The sequence below is a fragment of the Eretmochelys imbricata genome, chromosome 2, assembly GCF_965152235.1.
Source record: "Eretmochelys imbricata isolate rEreImb1 chromosome 2, rEreImb1.hap1, whole genome shotgun sequence".
In the NCBI taxonomy this organism is placed as follows: Eukaryota; Metazoa; Chordata; order Testudines; family Cheloniidae; genus Eretmochelys; species Eretmochelys imbricata.
The window spans coordinates 109,319,615-109,344,509 of record NC_135573.1 but is presented as its reverse complement, the minus strand read 5'-3'; the positions used below and the strand labels follow the sequence as shown (position 1 = coordinate 109,344,509).

At 44.1% G+C, this 24,895-nt stretch overlaps 1 protein-coding gene across 3 annotated transcripts in view; it reads right to left on the bottom strand.

Annotated features, from left to right (window-relative positions):
• Positions 1–6,806, bottom strand: part of DEK (DEK proto-oncogene) — a 33,361-nt gene extending 26,555 nt beyond the window's left edge. The window contains exons 1-3 of one of the 3 annotated variants that reach the window (XM_077810579.1): positions 6,634–6,806; positions 3,814–3,939; positions 356–457 (exon numbers count right to left, since the gene is read on the bottom strand). In XM_077810579.1, the coding sequence (XP_077666705.1) occupies positions 356–457; positions 3,814–3,928 (217 nt within the window). In that variant the 5' untranslated portion in view covers positions 3,929–3,939; positions 6,634–6,806. Of the gene's footprint in view, positions 1–355; positions 458–3,813; positions 3,940–6,066; positions 6,416–6,633 lie in introns of those variants that run through there. The other 2 variants (XM_077810577.1, XM_077810578.1) reach the window with 2 other exon arrangements.
• Between the last annotated feature and the right edge of the window lie 18,089 nt (positions 6,807–24,895).

The window sequence follows — 24,895 nt, the reverse complement described above, 5'->3', positions numbered from 1 at the left end:
GCCACCTTTATATTATTCTTTTGTTACCTGATGTGCAAGTATATTTGGACACAGAGCATTTATTCCCAGCAGTTCTTGCTTTCACAAATGGTCGCTATACATCATGTGCCTGCCTGAGATCAGGTAAAAATGTACTTTGTTCAAGTATTTCAGCATTGTTGATTGACAGTTTCACAAACCTCTCCACATCTGTAATTTTAATAGCCTTTCCGTAAAAAGAAATCAGCAACCTATTTTAAGATTTATGGTGGCTCAGTTATCTTATCTAGGATTCATACTTTAGTCAACTTAAGAAGTTTCACTATTCACTACTAGTTAGAACAATTATAGTTCTGAAATAAGTGGACAAACTTGCCTGGTGCAATTGTAAAAGGTTCCCTTTGTAACGAGGATACCTGCATGGTCAATCTCTCTACTTTTTTCTTCTCTCTCTTCCCTTCAACAATGAGACTCTTTTCTGCAAAAGACAGTTTCCCTTAAGCATAACAACATTTCACAAATAGTGAGACAAACACTGTAACTGCACTGCTATCATATGGAGAGAAGGGGGAGAATTTCAAAATATCTCAAGGTATCAGCTATAGTATCCTAACATGCAGTAGAAGTACCTAATTAACTTAAGAGACATTGCACAAAATTTTAGTGTAAAATGCTAGTCTGAACTAACAAGAGCCCCAAACAACATCTTATAATTTATGTAACCAAGAGAAGTACAGAACTGATTTACAACTAACTGGAGCCACATCTGCTGAAAACTGAGCTGAACTATACATATACAGCTATAAATAAAGTAGGTTTGGATATAATCTCTATACAAGCATATTGATGAGATCCTATTTTAATTAAGTTGTAGCATCCCAGGATTTAGACTCCCTGTCTTGTACAGTAACTCCTCACTTAACATTGTCCTGGTTAACGTTGTTGATCAATTAGAGAACATGCTCCCTTATAACATTGTTTGGCAGCCACCTGCTTGGTCCACTGCAAGCAGAAAGAGCAGCCCGATGGAGCTAGCCGATGTGAGCTTGGAACCAGGGTGGGCCGGCAGCTCCCTAAGTTCCCTGGGCAACAGCCGCCCAGCAGGCTATCAATTGCCTGGTAGTTCAGGCATCCCTCCCTCCACCCCACCTCTGTATGCTGCTCTTGCTCTCTGCTTTGGAACTGCTCCCAGGAGCCTCCTGCTTGCTGTGAGGGGTAGGGGAAAGAAGGGTGCTAATAACAGGGTGTCCCCCTCCCCTGTACCCCTTCTCCACAGCCACGGGGTTGGGGAAGGAAGGACACAACAGGGCTCAGAATGGAGGGAGCTTGCTGGCAGCAGCTGCTGCTGCCTCAACTTGCTAATCGACTTAAAAAGGCAGGTTTTAGAGTAACAGCCGTGTTAGTCTGTATTCGCAAAAAGAAAAGGAGTACTTGTGGCACCTTACAGACTAACCAATTTATTTGAGCATAAGCTTTCAGTGAGCTGTAGCTCACGAAAGCTTATGCTCAAATAAATTGGTTAGTCTGTAAGGTGCCACAAGTACTCCTTTTCTTTTTAAAAAGGCAGTGTACTTTGAGTAGAGTCAGCATACTTAAAGGGGCAATGCACGTGTCTCTCTCTCACACATGGTGAGAGTCTGTCCCGCCCTTCCTTCCTCTCTCCCTCTCCCTCACACACACACACACAGTGTCTCCTCCTTCCATTCATGCTGCCTTGTAGAGCGTGAAGCTACCTTAACAACAGTGTGTCAACCCTTGAGGGCTCAGCCGAGTGCTAGATCATCATTTAGCAGTAAGGCATTCCTTGGAAAATATCCCACCCTCTGACTCCACCACCTCAACCAAGCTTCACAATCATCATTGCTGTGTACAGTATTAAATTGTTTGTTTAAAACTTATATTGAGAGAGAGTTTTTTATATGTTTTTTGTCTGGCAAAAAAAGTTTCCCTGGAACCTAACTCCCTCCCCCCCCAATTTACATTAATTCTTATGGGGAAACTGGATTCACTTAACATCGTTTCACTTAAAGTAGCACTTTTCAGGAACATAACTACAACATTAAGCGAGGAGTTACTGTACATCCTCTTAGGATGTGGAGCCCTGTAGCACAAGGCCCCATAGAACCAGTGCTGACCTCCCAAGAGTCTCCCTAGAGGTCCAACCATATGGCACTACTGTTTAACTGTTCAGAGATCACATGATAGTCAAAGCAAGGAATTAATAGCCTTTGCAAAGGAACTTATTAATCATATACACTTTGTTCAAAGTACAATAGTTACAGATTTATGGATAAACAACAAATATCTGAATGCAAATCCCTCCCATCCAGTGTCCCCACCACTCCCAAGACTTTTGGGTTTTTGGTCAGTGTCCCCTAGGGGATCCCCAGCATCTTTTTCTCTTCTAGCAATGGTGTTTCCCCCACTTAGAAAGCCTCTCTCTTAAAGCCAACCTGAAACATATTTTACTTTCTCACGCAGTGATTTTCCATTATCCAACCCTTGAGTGGAACTTACACATTCAACCCTGCGTGGGCTGCTGGTTTAACAGTTCTGCTGGCAGCCTCCATTGTCCTGCCAGGGTAATGCCATTGAATAGTTAATGGCCAGTGATGACTCTCTCATTCAGGGTTAAACTCAGAGGCACATGCTCTGCCTAACACAAAAGGATTGATGCAGTCCCACATGACAGTTACATTATACAGTGAAGCACATAATCAAGTTGACACTCAAAATGAAGGCTGAAATACAACACGGTATTCACAAAATCAGACTGGAGAACCACAAAACCTTCAAACTGTCAGATTTCAAATGCCAGCACAGTCTGACACATGCTTCAAATGAAATTGTTGATTTTTTTTTAAAATTATGTCTATGTCATTTTAGTTACTGCTCCTCCTGCTAATTCCCCATGCTAATTTGTGATTTTGCAACATACTGAAGAAATATTCCACTTGGAATTATCAGTCCTTGTAGAAGGCTTCTAAGATGCAAAGAGGATATAAGCTAACTCCTCAGAGACCTCGTGCCTACAGAGCTCTACCTTGTCAGAAAACAAGCAGTGAGGTAAAATGCTCTCCAGTTTGGGATGGAGTGAGGTGCCCTGGTTCTGAAAGATTATCCGAGGCCAGATTTCCAGTCTGACTGTATCAATATTGGCCATCTACAACAGAGTTGAGGAACACACTGCTCTGGACCAGTATAGAACTATTAGGATTGAGCCTTGGTCAATACCTATCATAGCACAGGTAGTAGTGGTGGGTGGACACACAGGAACTTTCTTTTTTGTTCAGGTGAGTTGCTCCTTATAGCTTCCACTGGATTACCAGAATAGAAACTACTTGTGAGGCTCCATCATGGAAAGACTCAGTCTGTCTTCAACTGTAATCTCCTTCTCTGCCAAGTACAGAGCAACCAGGAATTTCTTATCCCTGGACTGCCCACCACAATAACATCCATTACATGGATACAGTGTAAGCATCCATGTGATGCTTGCTTCCATTGCAACAACAGGGTCCACTGAGACTCCTCATGTCAAGATGTGCCACAGGTATTACAAATACAGTTAGTCACATTAAAAAAGGAAATTATTTCCTAAAATTAAGTGCTGAAGCTTAATAAAATAAACTTAGATTTTCATGTGTTAGACATTAGGAAATATCTGCACATAGAGCCATGCCCCCTCTTTCATTCCCAAAGATATTCTAGTTTGTTACATCTCACTCATCCTTGAACACTGATTACACCGAAGAATTACTGCTGAATAGGCTGATACTCTGACACTTAATTCAGCCCTTATTTTTAAATCTTCCCTTTCTTTGCATGTATACCTACCTTTTTCTTCTTCCTCCTCCTCCTCCTCCTCACTTTCCTCAACTTTGTTTTCAGTTTCAGGTTCTCTCTCATCTGTTTGTTCAGCAGACATTGTATCTTCTTTTGAGGAAGACATGGTGGGTGGTTCTGTGGAACACAAGAGAACTGTCATTGCTATTACAACATGTAAGAAAAATTCTTGAATCTACATAGGCGTGGCAGAACTGTTTTTTTTATAATTTTTATGCACAATATTGGGGGTTTTAAGCTTTAGTTTAAACATGTTCAGTTGTGGGAAATTATGGAGAGAGTCAGACAATTATTTATTGACAGATTCAAAAAGTTAAAGCTTTGTAACCATTACAAGACAAACTGTCAGCATTGTGTCAAACTATACATAGTAAATAGCCTTAAATCAAACTCTAGTAGATTTTCAAGCAACATTTTTCTTACTTTGCCTATCTGTAAATTTAAATTATTATTGATGGAAATATGTTTTCATCCCTGTATGTTTGTACAGTGCAACTGATGTTTACTAACATTTACCAGTAAAACTCATTTGTCCAAGTCTAAATATATCTACCAGACATCTTTGTTGGATAAAAGTCCTGTCACAATATTACTGTGAATACTTTACACTGACTATTTGATGCTATAAACACAAATTCAGGTAACCTAAAGAGGAATATGAACAATTTTTCACATCCTCGTCATGCAAGTCTGGCCATTTTTTGTGACTATGCGAATACCCCACTAAAGAACAGTGCATTTTAAAGTAAAAGTTTTAGTTAGAACAGATGGCAATGTTATCAAATCCATCCAGACATGAAGGTCTCATAGTCTGCATCCTGAACTATACAGCCATACCTACTGAAAGCAACAACACTGCATTAACATAGCTTAAAGCTCCTGACAAAATATCAAGAGCCAGAAAATACAAGTGTTTAAAAAACCCACAATCTTCATTATGCCACACTTCAGATAGGGAATATTCTACTTCTGCTTTTGGTTAAACATGCATATTGATTTAAGTTTATGTTGTCATATAGTAAGTACACATTCACATAATGTACGAACAAAAAACAACTTAGAGGAGTACACACTGCTTTTGGAACAAGGATAACTGGATGAAATTCTAGATGGCATGTGCTATATACAAAAGATCAGATGAGATGATCTAGTCTGATCCTTCTGGCCATAAAATCTGGAACATGGAACATCAATCATGTATTAGTGCTTTGAATGAATTTCTTTATTTAAAAAAAAAGTCTTGCTTAATAGCATTAATATTTAAAATGGCTCAAATCTGGCTTTGAAGTTAAAAATCTCATTTCTGTGAAGGTGGGGGGGGAGGGAGGAGAAGAAATTCCCTTGAAGACAGAGTAATGCAATGGTTATCAGGGGGACAGAAGAAAATCTGTCTATAAGTTCAGTGATTGTATCTTTGAAAAAGTGATCACAATTTACAAAAAAAACAAAATGAAACAAAACACAGCTGTCCTAGAGCTCCTAAAAGTCACATGATTATTGTTTCCTGTTCCTAATGTTAAGCAAATAGATTAAGAAAAGGTCAGCTGTTCCAATAAGATATTTATAATCAACTTCATGTAATGTGTCCTGACAAATGCTTTAGAACAGGGGTCTTCAATCAGAGGGAATGGAGAGGTTTCAGGAGATACACGTCAACTCATCCAGATATTTGCCTAGTTTTACAACGAGCTACATAAAAAGCACTAGCAAAGTCAGTACAAACTAAAATGTCATACAATGACTTATGTACACTGTTCTGTATACTACATCAGCTGTTTTCAAGCAGTGGGTGAGTTCGTTTTAATTGGGTCACTAGGGCCAGCAGCTGAGGCCCAGGGCAGAAGGCCAAAGCCCCACTAGGTGAGGCTGAAGCCTGAGTTTTTAAAGTGAGGTGAAACTTGGGGTAGGCAAGACAAATCAGACTCCTGAAAGGGTACAGTAGTCTGGAAAGGTTGAGAACCATTCCTACTCTGGGATGATGTGGCCTGCGATTTCAAGCAGGGAAGGGAAGGAGGAGAGAAGGGTTTTCACACTGTTTGCCAAATGAGATGCCTAATAAGCACATTCAGAAGTAACTTTTCAATCATTTGTGCTGTTACTCCAATTCCAAACAGAAAACAAAAACTGAACTTGGCCTTGGCCATTTTCAGCTGTTAAGTTTGTTCACACGACTCAAAAGTAGCAGCAATTTTAAAGACGTAGCCAAGCTTCCCCCTCAGCAACACTCAAGGCACTGAAGGTTACCTTGCTTAACCGACGGGACTCAGCTTTGGACAGCGACCAGTGTCCGGGGGTGGAGAATTAGCTACGCGAACTAACACGGCGGGGTGGCCGCCGCAGCGTGTGCGCTGCACAGCAAGACTGACGACCCTGGCCACGGGGATGCATCCGCTCTGCAGGGCGGGATGCGGGGGCTGCAGGGAAGCGCGGGTCGGCCCGCGCTGTGGCTGGGGAAAGCAGCGACCCCGAGCGGGACGGGGCCCCCGCCAGGACTGGGGCCCCCAAGAAACCCTGCAGGCGGGAAACAACTCGCCGCGGGCAGCAGGGAGCGGAGCCGGGAAAATCAGAGATCCTGGCGCGGGGGTGGCAGCGGGCTCAGGCGGGGGACGGGGCTGGCGGCTCACTCTGCCCTGGGCCTGGCTCCCGCGCAGGGAACAGGCCTGGCCGGGCTCGATCCCTGCAGGGCCGGACAGCCGGAGTGACTCCGCCCACGCTAGGGATCCGGGGCTCCTACAGGCCTCTGGCCCCGGAGCCCCTCCGCCGTGGCATCACAGCGGCCGCAGCCCCTCGCCGGAGTCGCGGTTCACCCACCTCGGCTCGGCGCTGCCCGGCGGGGCCCGGCTCCTCTCGCCCGTGTGGGCGGCGGCTGAAGGCGACAGTTCACAGTGACCGGGATGGGGGTGGGGACAGGCGCGCGCTCCACGTCTCGCGCTCACACTCTCCCCGGGCCGGAATCAACAAGGTTTTCAAAATGGCGGGTTCTCGGAGGAGGGGAAGGAAGCGGGAAGGCAGCAGCCAATCAGCGCCCAGAACCCAAGTCGCGGCTGGAGGCTGTGAAGCGAACGAAAGGCGTGCGCGCCTTGCAGAGGGAGCGCGCGCGCGCGCGCTGGGGGTGTGTCGGGATGCCGGCTGTTCAAAGCGCGAGGGCGCCTGCTCCTTGCTGTAGAGGGAGGGGGACGGGAGCAGAGCAGTGTGTCTGATGCTTCTCCCATTAACATCTGGGGGGATTTGTCACTAGTTTAATAGAAGCAAAGAAATTGTGACTGTCTGTGTAGAGCAGGTTTCAGAGGAGCAGCAGTGCTAGTCTGTATCCGCAAAAAGAAAAGGAGGACTTGTGGCACCACAGAGACTAACAAATTTATTTGCGCATAAGCTTTTGTGAGCTACAGCTCACTTCATCGGAGGTATGCAGTGGAAAAGACAGTGGGGAGCAGGGCTTTCAAACTCAAATCACCAAGAGGGCCACATGAAGACTAGTACATTGGCCCGTGGGCCGCATCACTCAAACCTTTTCATACAACCATACAAAAGTATAGTCAAAAATGAAGAGTAATATAGTATGCTATTAAAAGTCAATGTATTAACTTTTTAAAAGCTGTAATGCAAAAAGTCAATGCTAATTTTATCATTTCATTTTTGGCCACTTAGCTGGCAGTGTTTTGCATCAACCAGGGCATCAATATTAGGTTTGATATCCTGAGACGAAACCAATCTCAAGCGTTGCTTGCAAATATTCATCAGTGAGCCCTTTGAAGATTTGTTAATCTTCATGGAAGAGAAAAACTGTTCACATATATATGTACTTCCAAACATTGCCATTTACCCTTGCGGAGGTAGAGGGAGCTGTCATGGGGACTGGTGGGACTGATGGGCTAAGAGCCATTGGCAGTGAGCATGCGCTGAACCTCACAGAAGGCAGCTGGTAGCACCTTTCAGCTTGAGGTCACAGCCCAGAACAGCAAGGGGCTGGGACGCAGGTTTTGACTACTTCCCCCCCCCAATTGGGTCATCTCTCTGTTAGAACTTCCTTTGTGCAGAGCTGAGATGCCTTCTCCTCCCACTGAGACCAGTGGGATCTCAGGGTGCTTAGCACCTTTCAGAACAGGCTCCCATAGCATGTGCATTGCAACAAAGCCTTAAAGCCAAGGGGAATGACAGGTATGATTCAAATCACAGCACAGATGCCCAAATAAACAATCCCCTCTCCCAAACTGCTCCAGGTTAGTCCCCGCTCTGGGTCTTCCTGTGCATCCTGGCTCCTGTGTATCTCTGCTAGACTTTAAGCTGTTTGAGGTCTTACCAAACACATTGCTGGCACCTAATGAAAAGAGGTGTGTTACCATAGCCACAAGAGGTATCTAGCTGCACAAGGCTTGTGTAACGAGGGAGCAGAAGGAAACAGATGGGCAGTGGAACTCACGGCTTGGAAACGCCGCCCCGCCCCCAGTTTGCAAATCATGCTTGTTTCTAAGGGAGGAGTGAGGAGTTGGGGGCTGTTTTCAAATGTGAAAACTCTGCGATGCCCCGAGAAACTAGCAAGGGGCTGACTGAGAAAAAAAACACAAACCCCCCCACCCGTCAGCCCAGCACGGTAATACAGCCTCAGCGGCCCCCGCGGGTCCCCTGCTCAGCCTGTTGCTCTCCCTCCCTTCTGCTGCTCGCAGCTCTACAGCGCCCGGCTCCGCTTAGCCCTGCTGCAGCCAGCGCACGTTTTTGTGTGGCCGGGAGGGTGACGGGAGAGCCTCGCGCTGCCCTATGCTCCTGCCACTCCACTTGCCTGGCTTGGCACAAGTTGGCAGCCTGGCGCTGGGCAGGCGGAGGAGGAAGGCCCCGGGACTGGGGAGACGACAGGGGCAGCCCGGGTTTCTTTGCCTCTAGCAACACTTCAGTACATGCCCCACCCCTTCCCCAAAGTCCCTGCCCCAACTCCACCCCCTCCCTGCCCCTATTCCAACCCCTTCCACAAATCCCCGCCCCGGCCCCGCCTCCTCCGCTGAGAGTGCTGCGTCCCCGCTCCTCCCCCCTCCCTCCTGGAAAGTCCTAAACACCAGGAGGTAGGCAGAGGAGTGGGGACGCGGCGTGCTCGGGGGGGATGTGAGGAGAGGGGCGGGGGTGAGGGGCAGAGTGGGGGAGTCGGCGCTTATGGCATGCAGGAAATAAGTCCGCCAGCTGCGTGTTTGAGACCCCTGGTGTAGAGCCTGTGGAGATTCTCAGAGAAAGGAATGATGTGGGACCACAGTACAAGGAGAGCCTATCAAGGGCACACACTTCCCCCTCTCATAATCATTCACTCTAATACTCCTATCCCAGGACCAGTGAGGTGGAGCAATATATTCATCCCCCTTTTAAGCCTGGATAAACACAGACGTAGAAAGAGGTAGTGCTTTTCCTAAGATCCCGCAGTCAGTCAGTGTAGAGCTGGGAACAGAAGCTGAGCTCACAGTCCTATACCTTAGCCACAAATCCAGCCTTTCTTCTTTATTGGTATCTGTAGTTTTCAAACTCTTTTCTTTCCTCTCTTTCCCAATTTCTTTTGTCTTTACCTTCCACTTGCTTGTTTCCCCCTTTTCAACTGGCCGTTTTACCTACAATGGTTCTGTTTCCCATCCACCATGGTTGCTTCCTTGGGATAGACTGTGCTGCTACTCAGAGCCAAAAAGCAGTCATATTTTACATCCTAGTTTCTGCCCTAAATGTGCTGTATTGTTGGCTCAGGTGACCAGGCAATATGTGCAGTATTGGGGGTGGGATGTGCTTCCTATAAGAGGGAGACAAAGAAAGATGTAAGAGCAAAGCACCTACCTCATGTCCAGAGGGCTGTGGGGAAGAAGTGCTCCATAGCAGCCAAAGGGAAAAGCCTGGCTGGATCTATCTGTAGCCACGGTAGGATCAAGCTCCTTAAGGAGGAATAAGTAGCCTGGACAGGACAGTGCAAGTGCTACTCCTGAGGGCATTCTGTGCCAAATATTTTAAAATTCTGCACACATTTTAAAATTCTGCAATATTTTTCAAATTTTATTTGTCAAATAAATGTGGAGGCTCCAGCATGTCATTGGGGGTACAGAGCACTGGCTGCACAGAGGTGGGAGATCACTGTGCAGCTCCCCCTCTCCCCCCTAGGACATGGATTCAGCGGAAAGGCTACACCCAACCCTGACCCAGCGGAAGGACTGGGCCTGCCCCAGAAACACCCAAGAGCCCTGCCCCCCTGTGCCAGGTACACCATGTGTGTGCAGCCAGGCTCAGCAAGACAGGATCCAAATTTGGAAGGGCTTTGTGTGTGGGGAATTCAGGTGTGGGTTGAGAGGGTTCTGTGTGGGGCAATGTGAGTGGAGGTGGCTCAGTGTGGGATCTGGGTGTGGGGGGTATCTGGATGCACAGGAGCTTGTTGGGGGGTTCTGGATGCAACAGTAATGGGACTTTGCAGGGAGGTCCAGGTGAAGGTGGTTGGAGCTCAACAGTGGGGGTCTGAGTGCAGGAGGGATAGAGCTCAGCAGGGGGATCTGGGTGTGGAGGGAGCCAGATGCTGGGGGAGTGAGGCTCAGTGAGGTTGGGATCCAGGTGCAGCTGGTTGGGACTCGATAGAGTGGGGATCTGGGTGGCTCATCAGGGTGGTCTAGGTGCAGGGGGAGTGAGGCTCGGGGGCATTATGGGTGCAGGGTGGGTGAGACTTGGTGGGAGGGTCTGGATGCACGGGGTTTGGACAGTGATCCCTCCCCCTGCAACTGAGGAGTGATGGGTGCAGGAAGTGTTGGGGTGGGGTGGAGGAAGTTTGCAGAGCTTCCTACAGCCTGGGGAGAAATCTGGAAGTGGGTCTGACCTGGCCCCAGATGCCATGCAGAGGAAGAAGAAGTTCCGTCTGCCCCAGCCCAGCAGGGACTAGCAGCTGAGCCCAGTGCAGGATAGGAGCCACCAGCCATGTCTTCCCTAGTCCCGCCCCTGCCCCACAGTGATTGACCTCTCTGCCGGCTGCCCTGAGCACCTGACACATACTGCTGAGGAGGGTCACATGACCACTTTTGTGGATTCCCTTTGCTTCCCAGTCAGAAAGTAATTTTTCTGCAGGAAAACAAAGAAACCTGTGGGGGGCCATAAATTGTGCGCATGTGCAGTGGTACAGAATTTCCCCAGGAGTAAAGTGCTAATGAGTGTCAAAGTGAACTGACATTTGTGCTTGCTTAGGGTAGAAGGAAGTCAGCTTTCCATTGCTCTGCTCCAACAGGGCAAACAGACTGCTGAGCTCCACAGGATCTTAATGAGCTGTTGAGTCCAAATTACTAGGGGAGCAGGAATGTATAGCATTAAGTTAAACTATTTCAATGTTAATAAACCAGACCTCCAAAGGGGTGTTATTGACTAGCATGAGAGCTTGGATGCAGTTATTGGGAAGACCAGAATAGGAAAACTGAGGCAGGAGTTGTCACAAATATTGCAACCCATGAAGTATGTTTGGGGGGCATTGTGTTACATTTATAAATAAGACAGTAAGAAAGTTGTGGCCAGTCTGTTAAAGTTGTGCTTGGATTGAAGGTGCATATTGGCAGCTGGAGGGACAGGCTCCAGGGGATGGTGCAGGACCTAAACTCTTGTAACTGAATAGATATCAAGTTGGTAGCAGATTCTTTACCCTCCCACAGGGGCTGCATAATCCTAGTCAAACCTTCAACACTCAAGGCAGAATGTGGGCCCCAACGCCCCTGAGCCCTAGAGGCGGCCCCAGCTCAGAGACTGGAGAGGGCTGGCATTACCCGGGCTCCCCTGTCCCAGCCCCACACCGTATGGGAGGCATAAGCCACAGCTTCTGCCCAGCCCCGCTCACTGGGGCCTCCCTGAACCTGTGCACCAGCACAGCCAGGCAGCCACAAAAGATGAAGTCCTCAAAGTTGCATAAGAGCCACTGTTGTTCAGTGGCCCAGCCCGCACAATCTGAAGGAGATGGAATTGCACCTGGCCGAAGGGTGAGGCCAGCACCACCAGGGCTAAGTGCAGATGGTGGCACTTGGTGCAGAGTCGGGGCAGCCAGTGGGACAAGCCCACATGTGTCCTGGCCCCATCATCCTCTTGGATTATGTCAGATGGGTGGCCAGGCCAAATTTGAGTGAATGGCATTGTGAAAAATTTGCAGTGAACGTTGACAGTGCTGGTTTCTGCAACAAAATCATGGCCCACAATTTTCTTACTGCCTTATTTGTTAATGGTTTATGTATGATTATGTTCTTCTCCATGAAAGTGGGTTACCGCAGCTTCTCCAGGAATGAAAAACTATGCAGATGATCCAGGTAAGTTGCTCAGACTGTAAACAACTCCAGAGAAGAACCCTCTGGGTTGGTTCAAACTAGGTTTTCCAGACACTCAGGGACAAAGAAAGTGCTAAAAGGATAAGTTTAAACAGACACAGGGCCTTCATTTTGAGTGAGGAAATGGACAGGATGTTGTGGTCAATCCTTCTGAACAGTTGGAAAGACTTTGGCCTACTAGGACCCATAAGACTGATGGGCAATTTATAGTACATTTATTAGTAAGTGTGTAGGACCTGTTGTTTATGTTTTCTCTGTGTGCTTTTATCCTAAGAATAATGTACTCTGCTGATAAAGAGCCCTGTGGTAACTTGTAAGTGTTGGTACACACTAATCATAGCCAGTGCTTAATTTGTGCCAGGACTGAGCCCTGGCACCTCTAGTCTTGGCAGTTCATAGCCCCAGCACCTCTGGGCTTGCTGCACCAGTTATGAAAGTAAAAATATTGCTTAAGCCCCAGCACCTCTTTCATTACAAATTACGCACTGATAATAGCCCTTGAAGAAAAAGCAAATCTCAGGAGCTGGCCTTAAGGCAGACTGGATTACTGGGAATATCACACTTATGGCAGGGGGCTGTGAAGCCTTGAAACCCTGCCCAGACACAGGTGGTGGCTGGAGATCTGAGACCTAACTGGGGACTCCTGGAATGGACCACTGAGGGGGGATACAGGTGCAGTTACTCTGAAATTGTGACGGGGCAATAGCTGGTGGTGGGAATGGGGACACCACTGTTACAGGATGACATTTGAGCCGACATTAAATGATAGCAGAGGAAAGCATATGATTGTCACTTTAGACGGACACTTTGCAGTTATGGGGATAGTGAGGTTCAAAGAGGGGAAATGACTTGTCCACCATAAAAGCCTCCATCTTATATTTTTATTTTAATTATCCATATTTTAAATGTGCATACTGTAACTAATGCAAAGAGTCAATCATAAAAGTAGATCAAACCAGAAAAACAAATATATAATTGTAAAATATGACAAGGTCATAGCAGCTAGAGATGGAAGAAACCTGTGAAATAATAAGATTCACCCACCAGCAGGTACAAGAGATGGGATCCCGAGAAAGGATCCCCATCAGGAAATTTCCCCATCAGGAAATTTAAACTGCTATTTAAATTGCCAAAAGGGGATACAAATTCTGTTCTCAATTATACCTGTGCAATCCCAATGCTTATTTTCTCATTTAAGAGAAAAATGTGAATTGTTCACCCATAATACAGTACTTGAAAACTGTGAAATGATTAATAAAAAAATAACAAGAGTTTTCAATCTGATCTTGTTTGGAGATGTACACCCTGAGTGCTAGGTGAGAAAGCATGATGAAGCAGCAGAAAGAAGAATATTCTGAAGAGTGTTGATAACAAAACACATCCCTGTTTGAGACTGCTGCGAATTTCAAAGCTGTCAGATTGATTGTCATTGTTTTACACTGTAGCCTTCATGTCATCGCAGAAGGATTGAATCAGTCTGAGGACTGGGGGGAAACCCATGCTTTCTAGCAATTGGAAAAGGCCCTTTCTGCTGACCAGGTCAAAAGCCTTTGTAAGATCTATAAATGCCATGTGGAGAGGCCTTGTTCTTGATGCTTTTCTTGCAGTTACCTTAGAGTGAAGAATATATCAAAAGCTGATGTGCTGGCATGGAAGGCATACTGACTCTGGATATACACTCTTTTGAAAATGACCCTGTGAAAGTAGAATGAATTATATTGAAATTATAATTCATTAAAGAAATGCTACTTGAAGGGTTTGTTGAAATATAGTTGTCAGGAAGAGAAACATTAAGGAGTGTGAGACAATGGGTCCTCAAACTAATTAACTTAGAGCTCCTACTGAGCTAGGAGATTGGTAAACGTTAGTATGCAAATAAGATATGTATGTATATTTGTCAGTTTCTGCTTCCTTTTGTCTCTTATGTTAAATTGGCTTTGACTTATTTGTATAAATAAGTTAGCTTGAGCCTCAGAGAGGGGCTCACATATCTGGGTGCATTGGCAAAGTGCTTTGCTAATAAACAGAGTGGTCTGACAAATTATGTGAGTCCTGAATCTGACTTTGACAACCCATACAAATGACATGCCAATTACACTGAGAGAGATTCCTCTGTAGTTGTTGCAATCACTCTGATCTCCTTTCTTTTTATATAATGTTATGATGTTGGCATCCTTCTTGTCTTGTGATGCCCCTCCATCCCTGCAGCAGGCAAGCAAGATATTGTGCAGACAGTTAGTCATAACTCTCCTCCCTGTTTCAGTACTCCAGAGGGAATTCCATCTTTTCCTATAGCAAATCCTGGTGCTAGGGAAGTGATTGCCTCTAGAGCCTTGGGATCACATATAGTGCTACTTTAGAAACAGTGGTTTCATGTGAATAGAGTTAATGATAGTGTTCCACCTAGTGTTGCATGTGTTTGCTTCTCTCGATGATGTCTCCATTAAGAAATTTGAGTCGGGCAGTCTTCTCGACTGAAGGACCTGTTGCTTTCTTGATTTCATCATACATTCCTCTTAGATCTCCATTCTCAAAGGAAGTTTGTATTTTCTTGCATAAATCGATCCAGTATGATTGAGCACATTGCCTTGCTGTTCATTGCAATGCCCTCTTGGACACATGTCTCCAGAGAGGGTCATGTTGTGGTGGAGATATGCTGTGCCTTTTGCTTCAGTAAGAATTTCTTCAATTTGCTGCAAACCAGTCTTTCTCTTGTACAGTAGTCTAAGCAGAGTCAGGATGAGCTCCACCCTGTGGTGAGTTGTGGCAAGTTGTGGAAAAGAACTTTAGGGGCTGATCTCATTTGCATAGGCACACCCACCCCGCCTAGCATGAGCCCATAGCTACCCAAATGGTCACTTTGGCTGCTGTGGGATCCCCAGTTTCTCTGTTATTGGGACAGGAAGAATAAATTATTATTATCCTGATTATGTGAATCAAGGACAGTGGAACTGTACTTGGCCTTTTGTTATGATGGAGGGACTCACCATCAACTAAGTAGCGCTAGGCAAGGGACATGGGTTCCAAAACTCAGTGAATTGAGAGAGGCTGGGGACAGGTATTAATACCTGGTGGTATGGACCCCCCCTGGTAAGGGCCTTACATGCTAATTGCAGTTTCTCCACTGTGGAATATCCTAGCTAATTTTGATTCCATTAGGAGTCTAGTTACAGGCTGCTGAGCTGAATTCACTTTGGGCCAATGGTGCAGCACTGAGGCTCCCATACTACAAGCTGAAATCACAAAAGAACTAAACTTACTAAGAGCTGAAATTACTGAGTGTTGCGTTAAGTAGTGGGGGAAGCCTGAAGATATATTGCAGAGCAGTTTGTGGGGTGGCTGGCAGAGCAGAGCAGTTTGCAGGACAGCTGGAGTGGCTCATGGGATGGCTGGCAGAGCAGAGTGTCTGGTGGAATGGAGCAGTTTGTGGGATGGCTGGTGGAGCGGAGCAGAGCCCCATGGAGAGGTGGGACAATCGGGTTTGGACCCCTTAACCCCCCCCCATCTCTGTTGGATCATATTAAAGAAGTTCTGTATTAAAATCACAAATGAGTTTGATTCCCCATAGTTTAAATTCCAGGGTATTACTAATTAAGAGGTCTCTTGGTTTTTGGTACTGTTTCTCTCCCTCTATGTGTGAAACTTGCAAGCTGCTAATTGTGTTAGTACATTCTAAGACAGAGTCTGTTCTCAAACCAATTCTTTGTAACAACAACTACTCACACAGAGAGAGACTCAAAGCAATACCCTGTAACAACAGAAACAGCACCCAGAGACTCCCTGCCCTTTTGTTGTATTCATCTTGCTTTGTTAACAATTGTGATTAAAATAGAGATAGAGGATGTATGTGGATGAATGCTTGGTGTGGATAATAACTGAACGATCAGGGAGGTGCCAGCCTAAGAATCCAGTGTCCATCAGCTGAAGAAAGCGTCAAGTGAAAATAACCAGAGGACCCCCGGAGGGCAGACTGGAATCCACCCAACAGCCTCAAGAATGGGGGAACCAAAGAACAAGATAACATCTGGCAGCACAGAGCCGTCAGGAATGTGCCATCTGCTGATTGATTCAGCAACAGCGTGATGAAGCTATTCCCATAGACTGGCATAGGAATAAATTCCTATAAAAATGGACTCTAGAAAGTGAGAACTTTGGGGTCAGATGAGCATCTGACAAGGCCCTGCTCCCTCCTCATGTCCAGGCCACCTGGCCAGTGGCTTGGCATGAGCAACTCTTAAAGCTGGTAACTATGATAATAACCTTGCAGAACCTGTGTGTGTGTGTGTGTCTGTGTATGAATGAATATGTGAATAAATATGAAATTGAATGGAATGTTATAGCTATAACTAACTGCTTACTATGATTCTTTCTGTATTCACAATAAATGTGGCATTTTGCCTTTTCCCCTTTAATAAGATCCTGCTGGTTTTGATTTTATTGGTATAACATCTCCACCCAGGTTGGGAGGTAAAACTCTGCAGATAAACTTTCGAACTCTGGTGCTGCACTGACCAGGGACAGAGACTTTTGCGTTGTTGGACTTTTGGGACTTTGGGTTGCTGGACTCAAGAACCAAAGGGAAAGGACATGGCCCAATTTGCTTGGGGTGGGTTTTTTGCTCATGGGTTATGTTATGAATCCTGTTGGTGGTGTTTCCCCAACATAATGCCACATTGTTTCTCTCTGTTATTAAAAGGCTTTTGCTATACTCAGACTCTGTGCTTGTGAGAGGGGAAGTATTGCCTCTTGGAGGCACCCAGCGAGTATATATTTGTCCCAGGTCACTGGGTGGGGGCTCAAGCCGGTTTTGCATTGTGTTATTGGAATGGAATCCCTAGATATTGAACCCGGCCCTTGTTGCTGCCAACTCTGATGGGCAGAAGGGTTACAGTAGTTTTACCAAAAGCTAAGGTTGCAGCTATATAGATGCTTATTCTGAGTGAGTTCCATGCTGCATCCGCATTCAGGGGAGAGACAAATGATAGTAGTGAAGTTCCAAGGGAGACTGTGGAATCCCCGTCACTGGAGGTTTTAAAGAATAGGTTGGATAATTTCAGGGGTGGTCTAGGTTTACTTGGTTCTGCCTCAGTACAGGGAGCTGTACTTCATAACCTCTCAAGATCCCTTCTAGCTCTATATTTCTATAAGAAATGAAAGGCAGAAGTACCTCATTATTAAGCCATAGGCCACACAAATGGTAGGGAGAGATGATTGAAACTAATGTAACACTTTCCATTTATTGTAGGATGAGCAAGTTTGGACTTGATCTGAACTACGATGGAGAACTTCTAAGTGAGGTGCTCCAGAAAGTGTGACAATTTAGGCTCTAGTGCTGTAAACATACATGTAATTATTCAACTCACTTGAGTAGGGCAGTGGGAGTGATCCACCCATGTCTTCCCCTCCCGGCTTCTGGTAGTCAGAGGTTTATGGTCGCTGCAAGCATAGGGATGCATCCCTGAACATCTTGGCTAATAGTCATTGATGGACCTATCCTCCATGAACTTACCTAGATCTTTTTTGAACCCAGTTATACTTGTAGCCTTCACAACACCTCTGGCAATGAGTTCCACAGGTTGACTGTGTAAAAAAGTACTTCCTCTTGTTTGTATTATACCTGCTGCTTATTAATTTCATCAGGTGGGCCTCTTGAACCTGGTGTGAAGCAGTACATGCAATTTATCCCAGAGGGTGGTACTTCTCTGGAGTTGTTTACCAACACAATTACTTGTGACATGACATTTAAATGTCACTTAATTGTTATACAGGTTATAACATAACTGTTATGTGTACTACTAACATAACTGTTATACAGGTTATGTTGCTATAACTGTTTTAAATACAGTAAATCAATACCATTTATTTTTGTACATAAGAGGTAGATGGGAATGTTGTGAAATGGTCTAGGAAAAATATTTGGCCTTCATTATAAAAACTGCCTGCCTGAAGTTCAGCTCCTAAATCCATATTTAGATACTAGAATAAATGGCCAGATTTTCAAAATACTAAAGTACCCATCAGTTCCTACTCGGAGCTTTATGTATAGAGTGGAAACCTGCTGCAGTGGGCGGAGTGATACTACTTTTTAATAATATGCATACAAGAAATACCTTTACTCCTTTATCTGACACTGATCTCCTTTGTGTCCTTGTGTGAGTCACTTAATCTCCCCTCCATCAGTTTCCCATCTTTAAAACAGGAATACAAATACTTGCTCATTTACCTCACAGAGGTGTTAAGATAATTAATTAGTTCATGTCTGTTAAGTGCTGAAAAAATTTAAAGCCTCATATAAATGCTAAGTATTATTATTAACATTAGAAACTTTATACAGCTTTTAAACCTAAATGTCAAAATTGTTGCCAGAATAAAAATCTAAAAATGAAAAAGATAATTGGTTGACTTAATAACACAAATAATTTTCAAAACAGTAGAAAACAGAAAATTATTGATACACTAGGCAATTACTTTATATCATGGTTAATCAAGAATTGCCTAATCTTATAGCACAACTGCTCACTGCAGGTTTATACAGGATAATTTAAACTTGCTTTGATTGTCAAGAATAACTGATTTGTGAAGTGTTTCCTCATGAGATTCTCCTGGACACTAACAACATCCTGACAATATCCTGTGTTTTTCTCCTACATCTATTGTATATTTGTAGAACAGCAGAATATAGTTGCATTCAAACTGTTCATATATATTTAGGTATTATCATTTATACGAAATAGGTAGTAAAACATAAACTGATCTAAATAGTTCCAGCTGCAGCTGCTCCTTCTACTGCAAAGGGCAAAACATAGATATGTATTATATTTCCAACCAAGCACATGCAAAGATCAAACTACATCCTAAAGCTGTAAGATACCCCAGATATAGACCATGACTCAAAACTGAAATTGAACTGGACATTTTCTAAGTAGATGCTACAAACCTTTCATTAGATTATATGCTCCATACATTGAAAATGAATGACAGCACTGAATTCTGGCAACCTTAGCTATCTGTGCTTGGGTGGTACCAGAAAGTGGCTATATATAATGTAACTGGCTCTTGTAGGATAAAGTGAAATTCAATCATATACTCTGAAGTTTGGAGATTACTGCATCGTGTGTATTTCAAAATGTACACAAATTAAAGTAAAACCTCTGAAACTGTGTATTCAGGGAAAGCACATAAAGGTGTTATTCAGCAGGTCTGATATTTACAGATAAATCTACTGTCAGAGAGCTCTGCACACAGATCTCAGTACAGCTCTCTTAAGAAATGCAGAGCAGTGGAAATTATTCTGAATCCCTCTTTGTTTGATGCAAAGATCTGGGTGATGTGGATATGGCTGAGAAATTGGTTTCTAGATCTGCATGGTTCAACACATGGGATCAAATTCTGTTCTCAGGTGCATTGGTGCAACATCACTGCAAACAATGAGGTTTGGTTAATGCAACTATGATAGGAGCAGAATGTGGCCCAGGATGAGCTTTCAGACAATTGCTAGCCCCTTGTCACCTTTGGCATAGTTTTTGTAATGAATAGTGTGTTTGTAGGTGAGTCACTTGTGCAAACATTATGTAACTTGTATTTAAGATAAAGGGACACTGTCACTTTACATTTCCCCCTTCATTTAGGGGTATTTTCCCAGATTCTGCAAACCTTTATTCACAGATACTAGGCCTTTAGATTTTCTTACACAATTATAATAAAACAAGGTTTTACTAAATCTAACAGCAATAGAAAAGTTTCCATACTTATTACTGTAATCAAACAATTCAGCGCTGAGAATCATTACACCAGCTGTAATTCAAAGTGAAATTCACCAAATTAATTTTCATTGTCCAAAATGAAAGACATACATGAAGTAAACAGTGTAAGGAGTGACAATCTGGATTTTAAAAAAGTTTTTAACATTTATAATCTAAGGTCTGATTAGTAACAGGGACAATAATAAGTGGTTTGTTGACAATACATGATTTAAGTTGACGTTCTCCAGAATACAAAAGGCTTTTCTTTTCAGAGTGAGCCTCTTTCTTTCTGCTCCCCCTCAAACATTCAATAGCTGTGGGACTCCTCAGACACTGACTCCTGGCCTGGTTTCTATACTGTACTCATGAAATGTAAAAATGAATTTTCCCTTTGTAAGAAGAGAAGGAGGAGGAGGAGGCGGTGCTTTCAGACACACACTGCATGTATGAATTGCAATGAGGAGACTTTGGGTTGTGTATCCCTTCCCCAGACTTGCTCAGGGCACAATCTTAGTCCAAGCCGGAAAGATGTATGTGGGCAGAGGTGGTCCTGCAGCTGCCCACCCCAGTTCCTGTCAACTGAGATCATGAACTTGCTGCTGTTGCTGCTAACATCCTCCTCTGGAGAGGAGAAGAGAGAAGGGAGGGAGCTGAGTTAGGGAATGATAGAGGAGAGAAAGAAGTGAACAGAATAGAGGAGTGAGGGAGAAGGAGGGGTATCTGCAAGAGTGAGGTTTTTCTTTTATTACCTGAAGCTGTTGTCAGTTCTCTCCTGTTGTTACACATCAAGCAACTATTGAAATTGCAAGATAACAGGAGCTGGGTTAAGGAAGAAACAGCCTCAAAGCTTAAAACTTCATGCCATCCCCTAACTGCTGGGATAGAGGAAGAAAGGTAAGAAACTAACTGGGGTTATCCCTATGCAGCTGGGCATTTTGTTCTAATCTAGACCTTTATACAGGCTTTTCCAGAGCTGCTGTAGTATGACCCCCCCCGCCCCGTCTGGAAAGCTCCCTTTTGCAGCATGTCAGTTTCACACGGCATCGGAAGACATTGCATTCATATTTGTGGCGAAGTGAGTTCGTGTGGCGGAGGGGTGCAGCGGCTTGTTACTGTTACACCACTGGCTTAGTGCTGCAGCTGCGCCCACAAGCGCCTGCCGCCTGTGGTGTCAGCGTTTCCATTATAGGCCATGGCTGCTACTCAGCACACACACAGCGTCAAGCCAGGATTTTCTCATGAATTGGTTGAAGGTAGGTAGGAAGCCAGGGAAATTTCTCTCTTCATTCTTCCCCCCAACAAACAAACAACTTTCCCCAGGCTTGTAAGTAAATAGTCAGTGATTTCCTATTGAAGGAACGTACGTGTCCCCCCCCTCCCCGTCCCCCGCCCCCCGGCCCCGAGATTTCTCGGTGGTTTGCATTATTAGCAAAATATGTGTCTTTTCTATGGTCTGCAGCTTGGCGATCTTTGCACAGCTTCCCCCTACTCTAGGAATTTTGCAAATAAAAGATGGATTTTCGTTATTTCTCTTATGAATGCCTCTATAGGCTCTTTCTTTTTTAAACCAGTATACTGATTTGGCGATTTTATTCAGGTGGGAATTTTATTTTACATATTTATAACAAAATATTTACATTTTACATTTAAGTTCAGTTTAAAAGTAGCTTTGATTTAAAGTCCAGTTACATTTTGAAACACACATTTAAAAACATAAAAGACAGGTATTTTAAATGTGGTTGGGTATGCACTCCCTGCCTTTTCAGAATGCCTTTGTTACTGCATGCACAGTGCCAAGTTAGGACCTAATCCTGCAAACACTTCCTATCTGGGTGAGCAGCAGACACCACTGTTTTGGTCTGCTTAATGTATCCTCTCTACACATATGCACACCATATATGATTTGAAAGCTTATTATGTCTATTTTAAGATGATGGTGGAGTTGTTAACTGGTGCTGCTACCACAGAAACGGGGGTAAACAATGAAACCATCAACATGTTAAAAATGACCATTTTGAAATATTTGCATACATTTCCATTACTTTAATGACTACATATATTTCAGGACATAAAATTGGATTTCTTTGTGACCCCAAAATACCACAACAATATAAAGGCTAAAAAAAAAATTAAATAATAAATTTGTATTGGTATCATTGAATGTATTAGTGCTGGTAACATTGCTAGTCAACATCATTATCATCATCTAGTTCATCATTATGATCTCTGCCAAGAATGCGTGGTTTACCACAGTTTTCATTGTCTTGGCACGTACACAGTTCTGTGCAGAGAAGATTGAACTGACTACAGCAACAGTTGACTGTGCAGTGATCCCTACTTGCAGAGGCTCAAAAAGGGTCTTGTAGCGGCTCAGAGGCCATTGGGCCTTGAACAATACAGCAAGTAGCTCATCATCCACATTTTCCCATCCGAGTTGAAATGGTGATCCAATATCTGGCTTACCTATGCAAGAACATCCAAATCTTTGTTTGCCAAGATACTCTTTTGACATGCTCTTCAAAACTGTCCTCACGCAGTGGGTGTTTGGCCACTTTCTTATCCTTTTTGATAGTTAGATTGAGATGCAAACAATTCAGGTCTCTGTGGGGCTCCTTTTTTTCTCATTCTGGGCATACAGCACTGCTACCAACTTCCTTGCTGGAGAAATTGCAGTTTGTCAGTTATCCTCTCCCAGTTTGGCAAGATCTCTAAAGAGGTAAGTTCCCTTCATTGTGACAACATTAAACACATTTTTTTTTCCAGTACCAAATAGGGATGACACAGAGTCAAATGCTGTTAATGAGTGTACAGCAGGAAGTATGTTACAGTAGTCAGGAGTGAATGCATCACAAATTGCATGCACAGGTATGAAGCAATGCTTGTCAGTTGTGCTGGTAATGGTGCCTGTTTCAGTCCACATGTTATCTAAGTGTTCCATATTTGAAAAATAGTGAACAGCAAAGACCAACATCTTTCTAAGCTGATCTAATTATAGGGTGACCAGATAGCACGTGTGAAAAATTGGGATGGGGGTGGGGTGTAATAGGTGCCTGTATAAGACAAAGCCCTGAATATTGGGACTGTCCCTATAAAATCGGGACATCTGGTCACCCTACCTAATTACTATGGTTCCTTTGACACCAAGAGCCCCAAAAGCCATATCGGCACATCCCGCAGGCAGCATCCTTATATCCGCTTTCTCTTGAGTACTGTACAAGTCTTGGGCTTCTTCAGCATCTCTACTGGTGATGGACTTTGCTACTGCACCATTAGAAAAGCCTCCAGCAAGAAGGAGTGTCTATGCTGGGAGTGCTCACCTGTTCTCAGATGCATTTTGAACATATATTCACAGAAGAATTTTACAGCAGACTGCTTATTGGATGTCAAGTTTAGAAACTTTTTCCATGGAGACACAGGGTGTCCGTCAATCACCTGGCATTTCTTCCGTCCAACCTTAGATCCTAACCGGTGCTGTCTTTCTTCAGTTTTCACTAACAGTTGTCATATCTGTCAAAAACTTCAGTTACAGAATTAGCTTTGTGAAATCCTTTAGGACCTGCCTCAAGAACTCAGCAGCCAAATTCAAATGTGTGGAATTTGCTTCCAGCCATCATCATGGCACTTCTGATGTACACTGTGGTTTCTTTGTTACATACTCTTAGCTCATGGATTCTTTCAGCTTGAGCTTCCAGCTGATGCCCTAATTCAGCTTGGTCTGTTCCTCTCATTGTTCCATCAGCATGGAAGAGGGACATAGGCACAGGTCCTTTTGGGTGACTAATAACACTTGTCACTGAAACATCATTTCTGTATCTTGCGAAGGAAAAGTTTATGGAGTGATAGCTGTTCTGATTGTCCTTCCCTTGTTGTGGTGTTTAGATGTTGCTTGTAATTATTAGAATTGGGAGCACTGGCTGTTGGGAGTCTGGAAGGACAGAAAACAGGAAGGAGAAGGGAGGAGTTGAGAGGCTGGGAGAAAGCTACAGAGGGTGCAGTGGCAGCTTGGTAAAGAGGTTTCCACTTTGAAAATAAAGTCCTGATGAAGCTTGTTAGTACCTTGCCTGGTGGAGAGGCATTTTGAAGACGAGGATGGATCTTCTGCCTCTGAACCCACCTGCACCCTTTCTGCAAAGCCCAGGTAAGCCTCCAATTGCTTTTACTACCTGGATCCATGTGTTTGAGACTTATCTGCTTGCAATTAGTGCTACAGAGATTTCTGAAGTAAGAAAGCATTCTCTGCTAATCCACTGCTTTGGAGCTACACTTTTCCCCTTGCAGATGATAAATATGAGACTGCACTCACTGCATTAAAGAATTTTTTTGTGCCAAAAGTGAATGTAGTAGCTAATCGCTACAGATTTTACCAGTGTGGACAGAAAAAAGGGGAAACTATAATACAGTATATTGCTTCCCTGAGGAGTCTGACTGTAATTTGTGACTTTGGAAATATGGCAGATGAGATGATTAGAGACCAGCTCATTGAGAAAACAACCATGCTTCACGTAAGAGAATGCTTACTTCTAGAACCACAACTTGCACTGGAAAAAGCAATAACCATTGCTACTCAGATTGAGCCAGCTACAGCTGAAGCCAAAATAATGAGCATGGATACAGGAGGCACAGTCCAGGCTGTGACTCCTTTGAAGAAAAGTTCACTACCACTGCAGACACACAATTGCAAGAGGAAAAGTAATGAAAAACCACCAAATCAGCAAATTCAAAATACAGTAAAAGCATGTTTCTGCTGTGGATCCCCACAACACCTTGCAAGCTACACAGGATGTCCAGCAAAAGTAGCTCAGTGCAATCATTGCAAAAAGATTGGACATTTTGCTAAAGTATGTCGCAGTAGCCAGTTCAATCAACAGGTGCATGCAGTTAAAATACCAGATGTTACTGTGCTGAGCGTGGACAAAATCACTACTGCACATATTTCAGAACAGATAAAGTGCACGGTAAACGTTTCTGCTACACCCTCAAGCAAACCACACTCTATTCAGGTAATGTTGGACACTGGCTCAGCAGTATCTATAC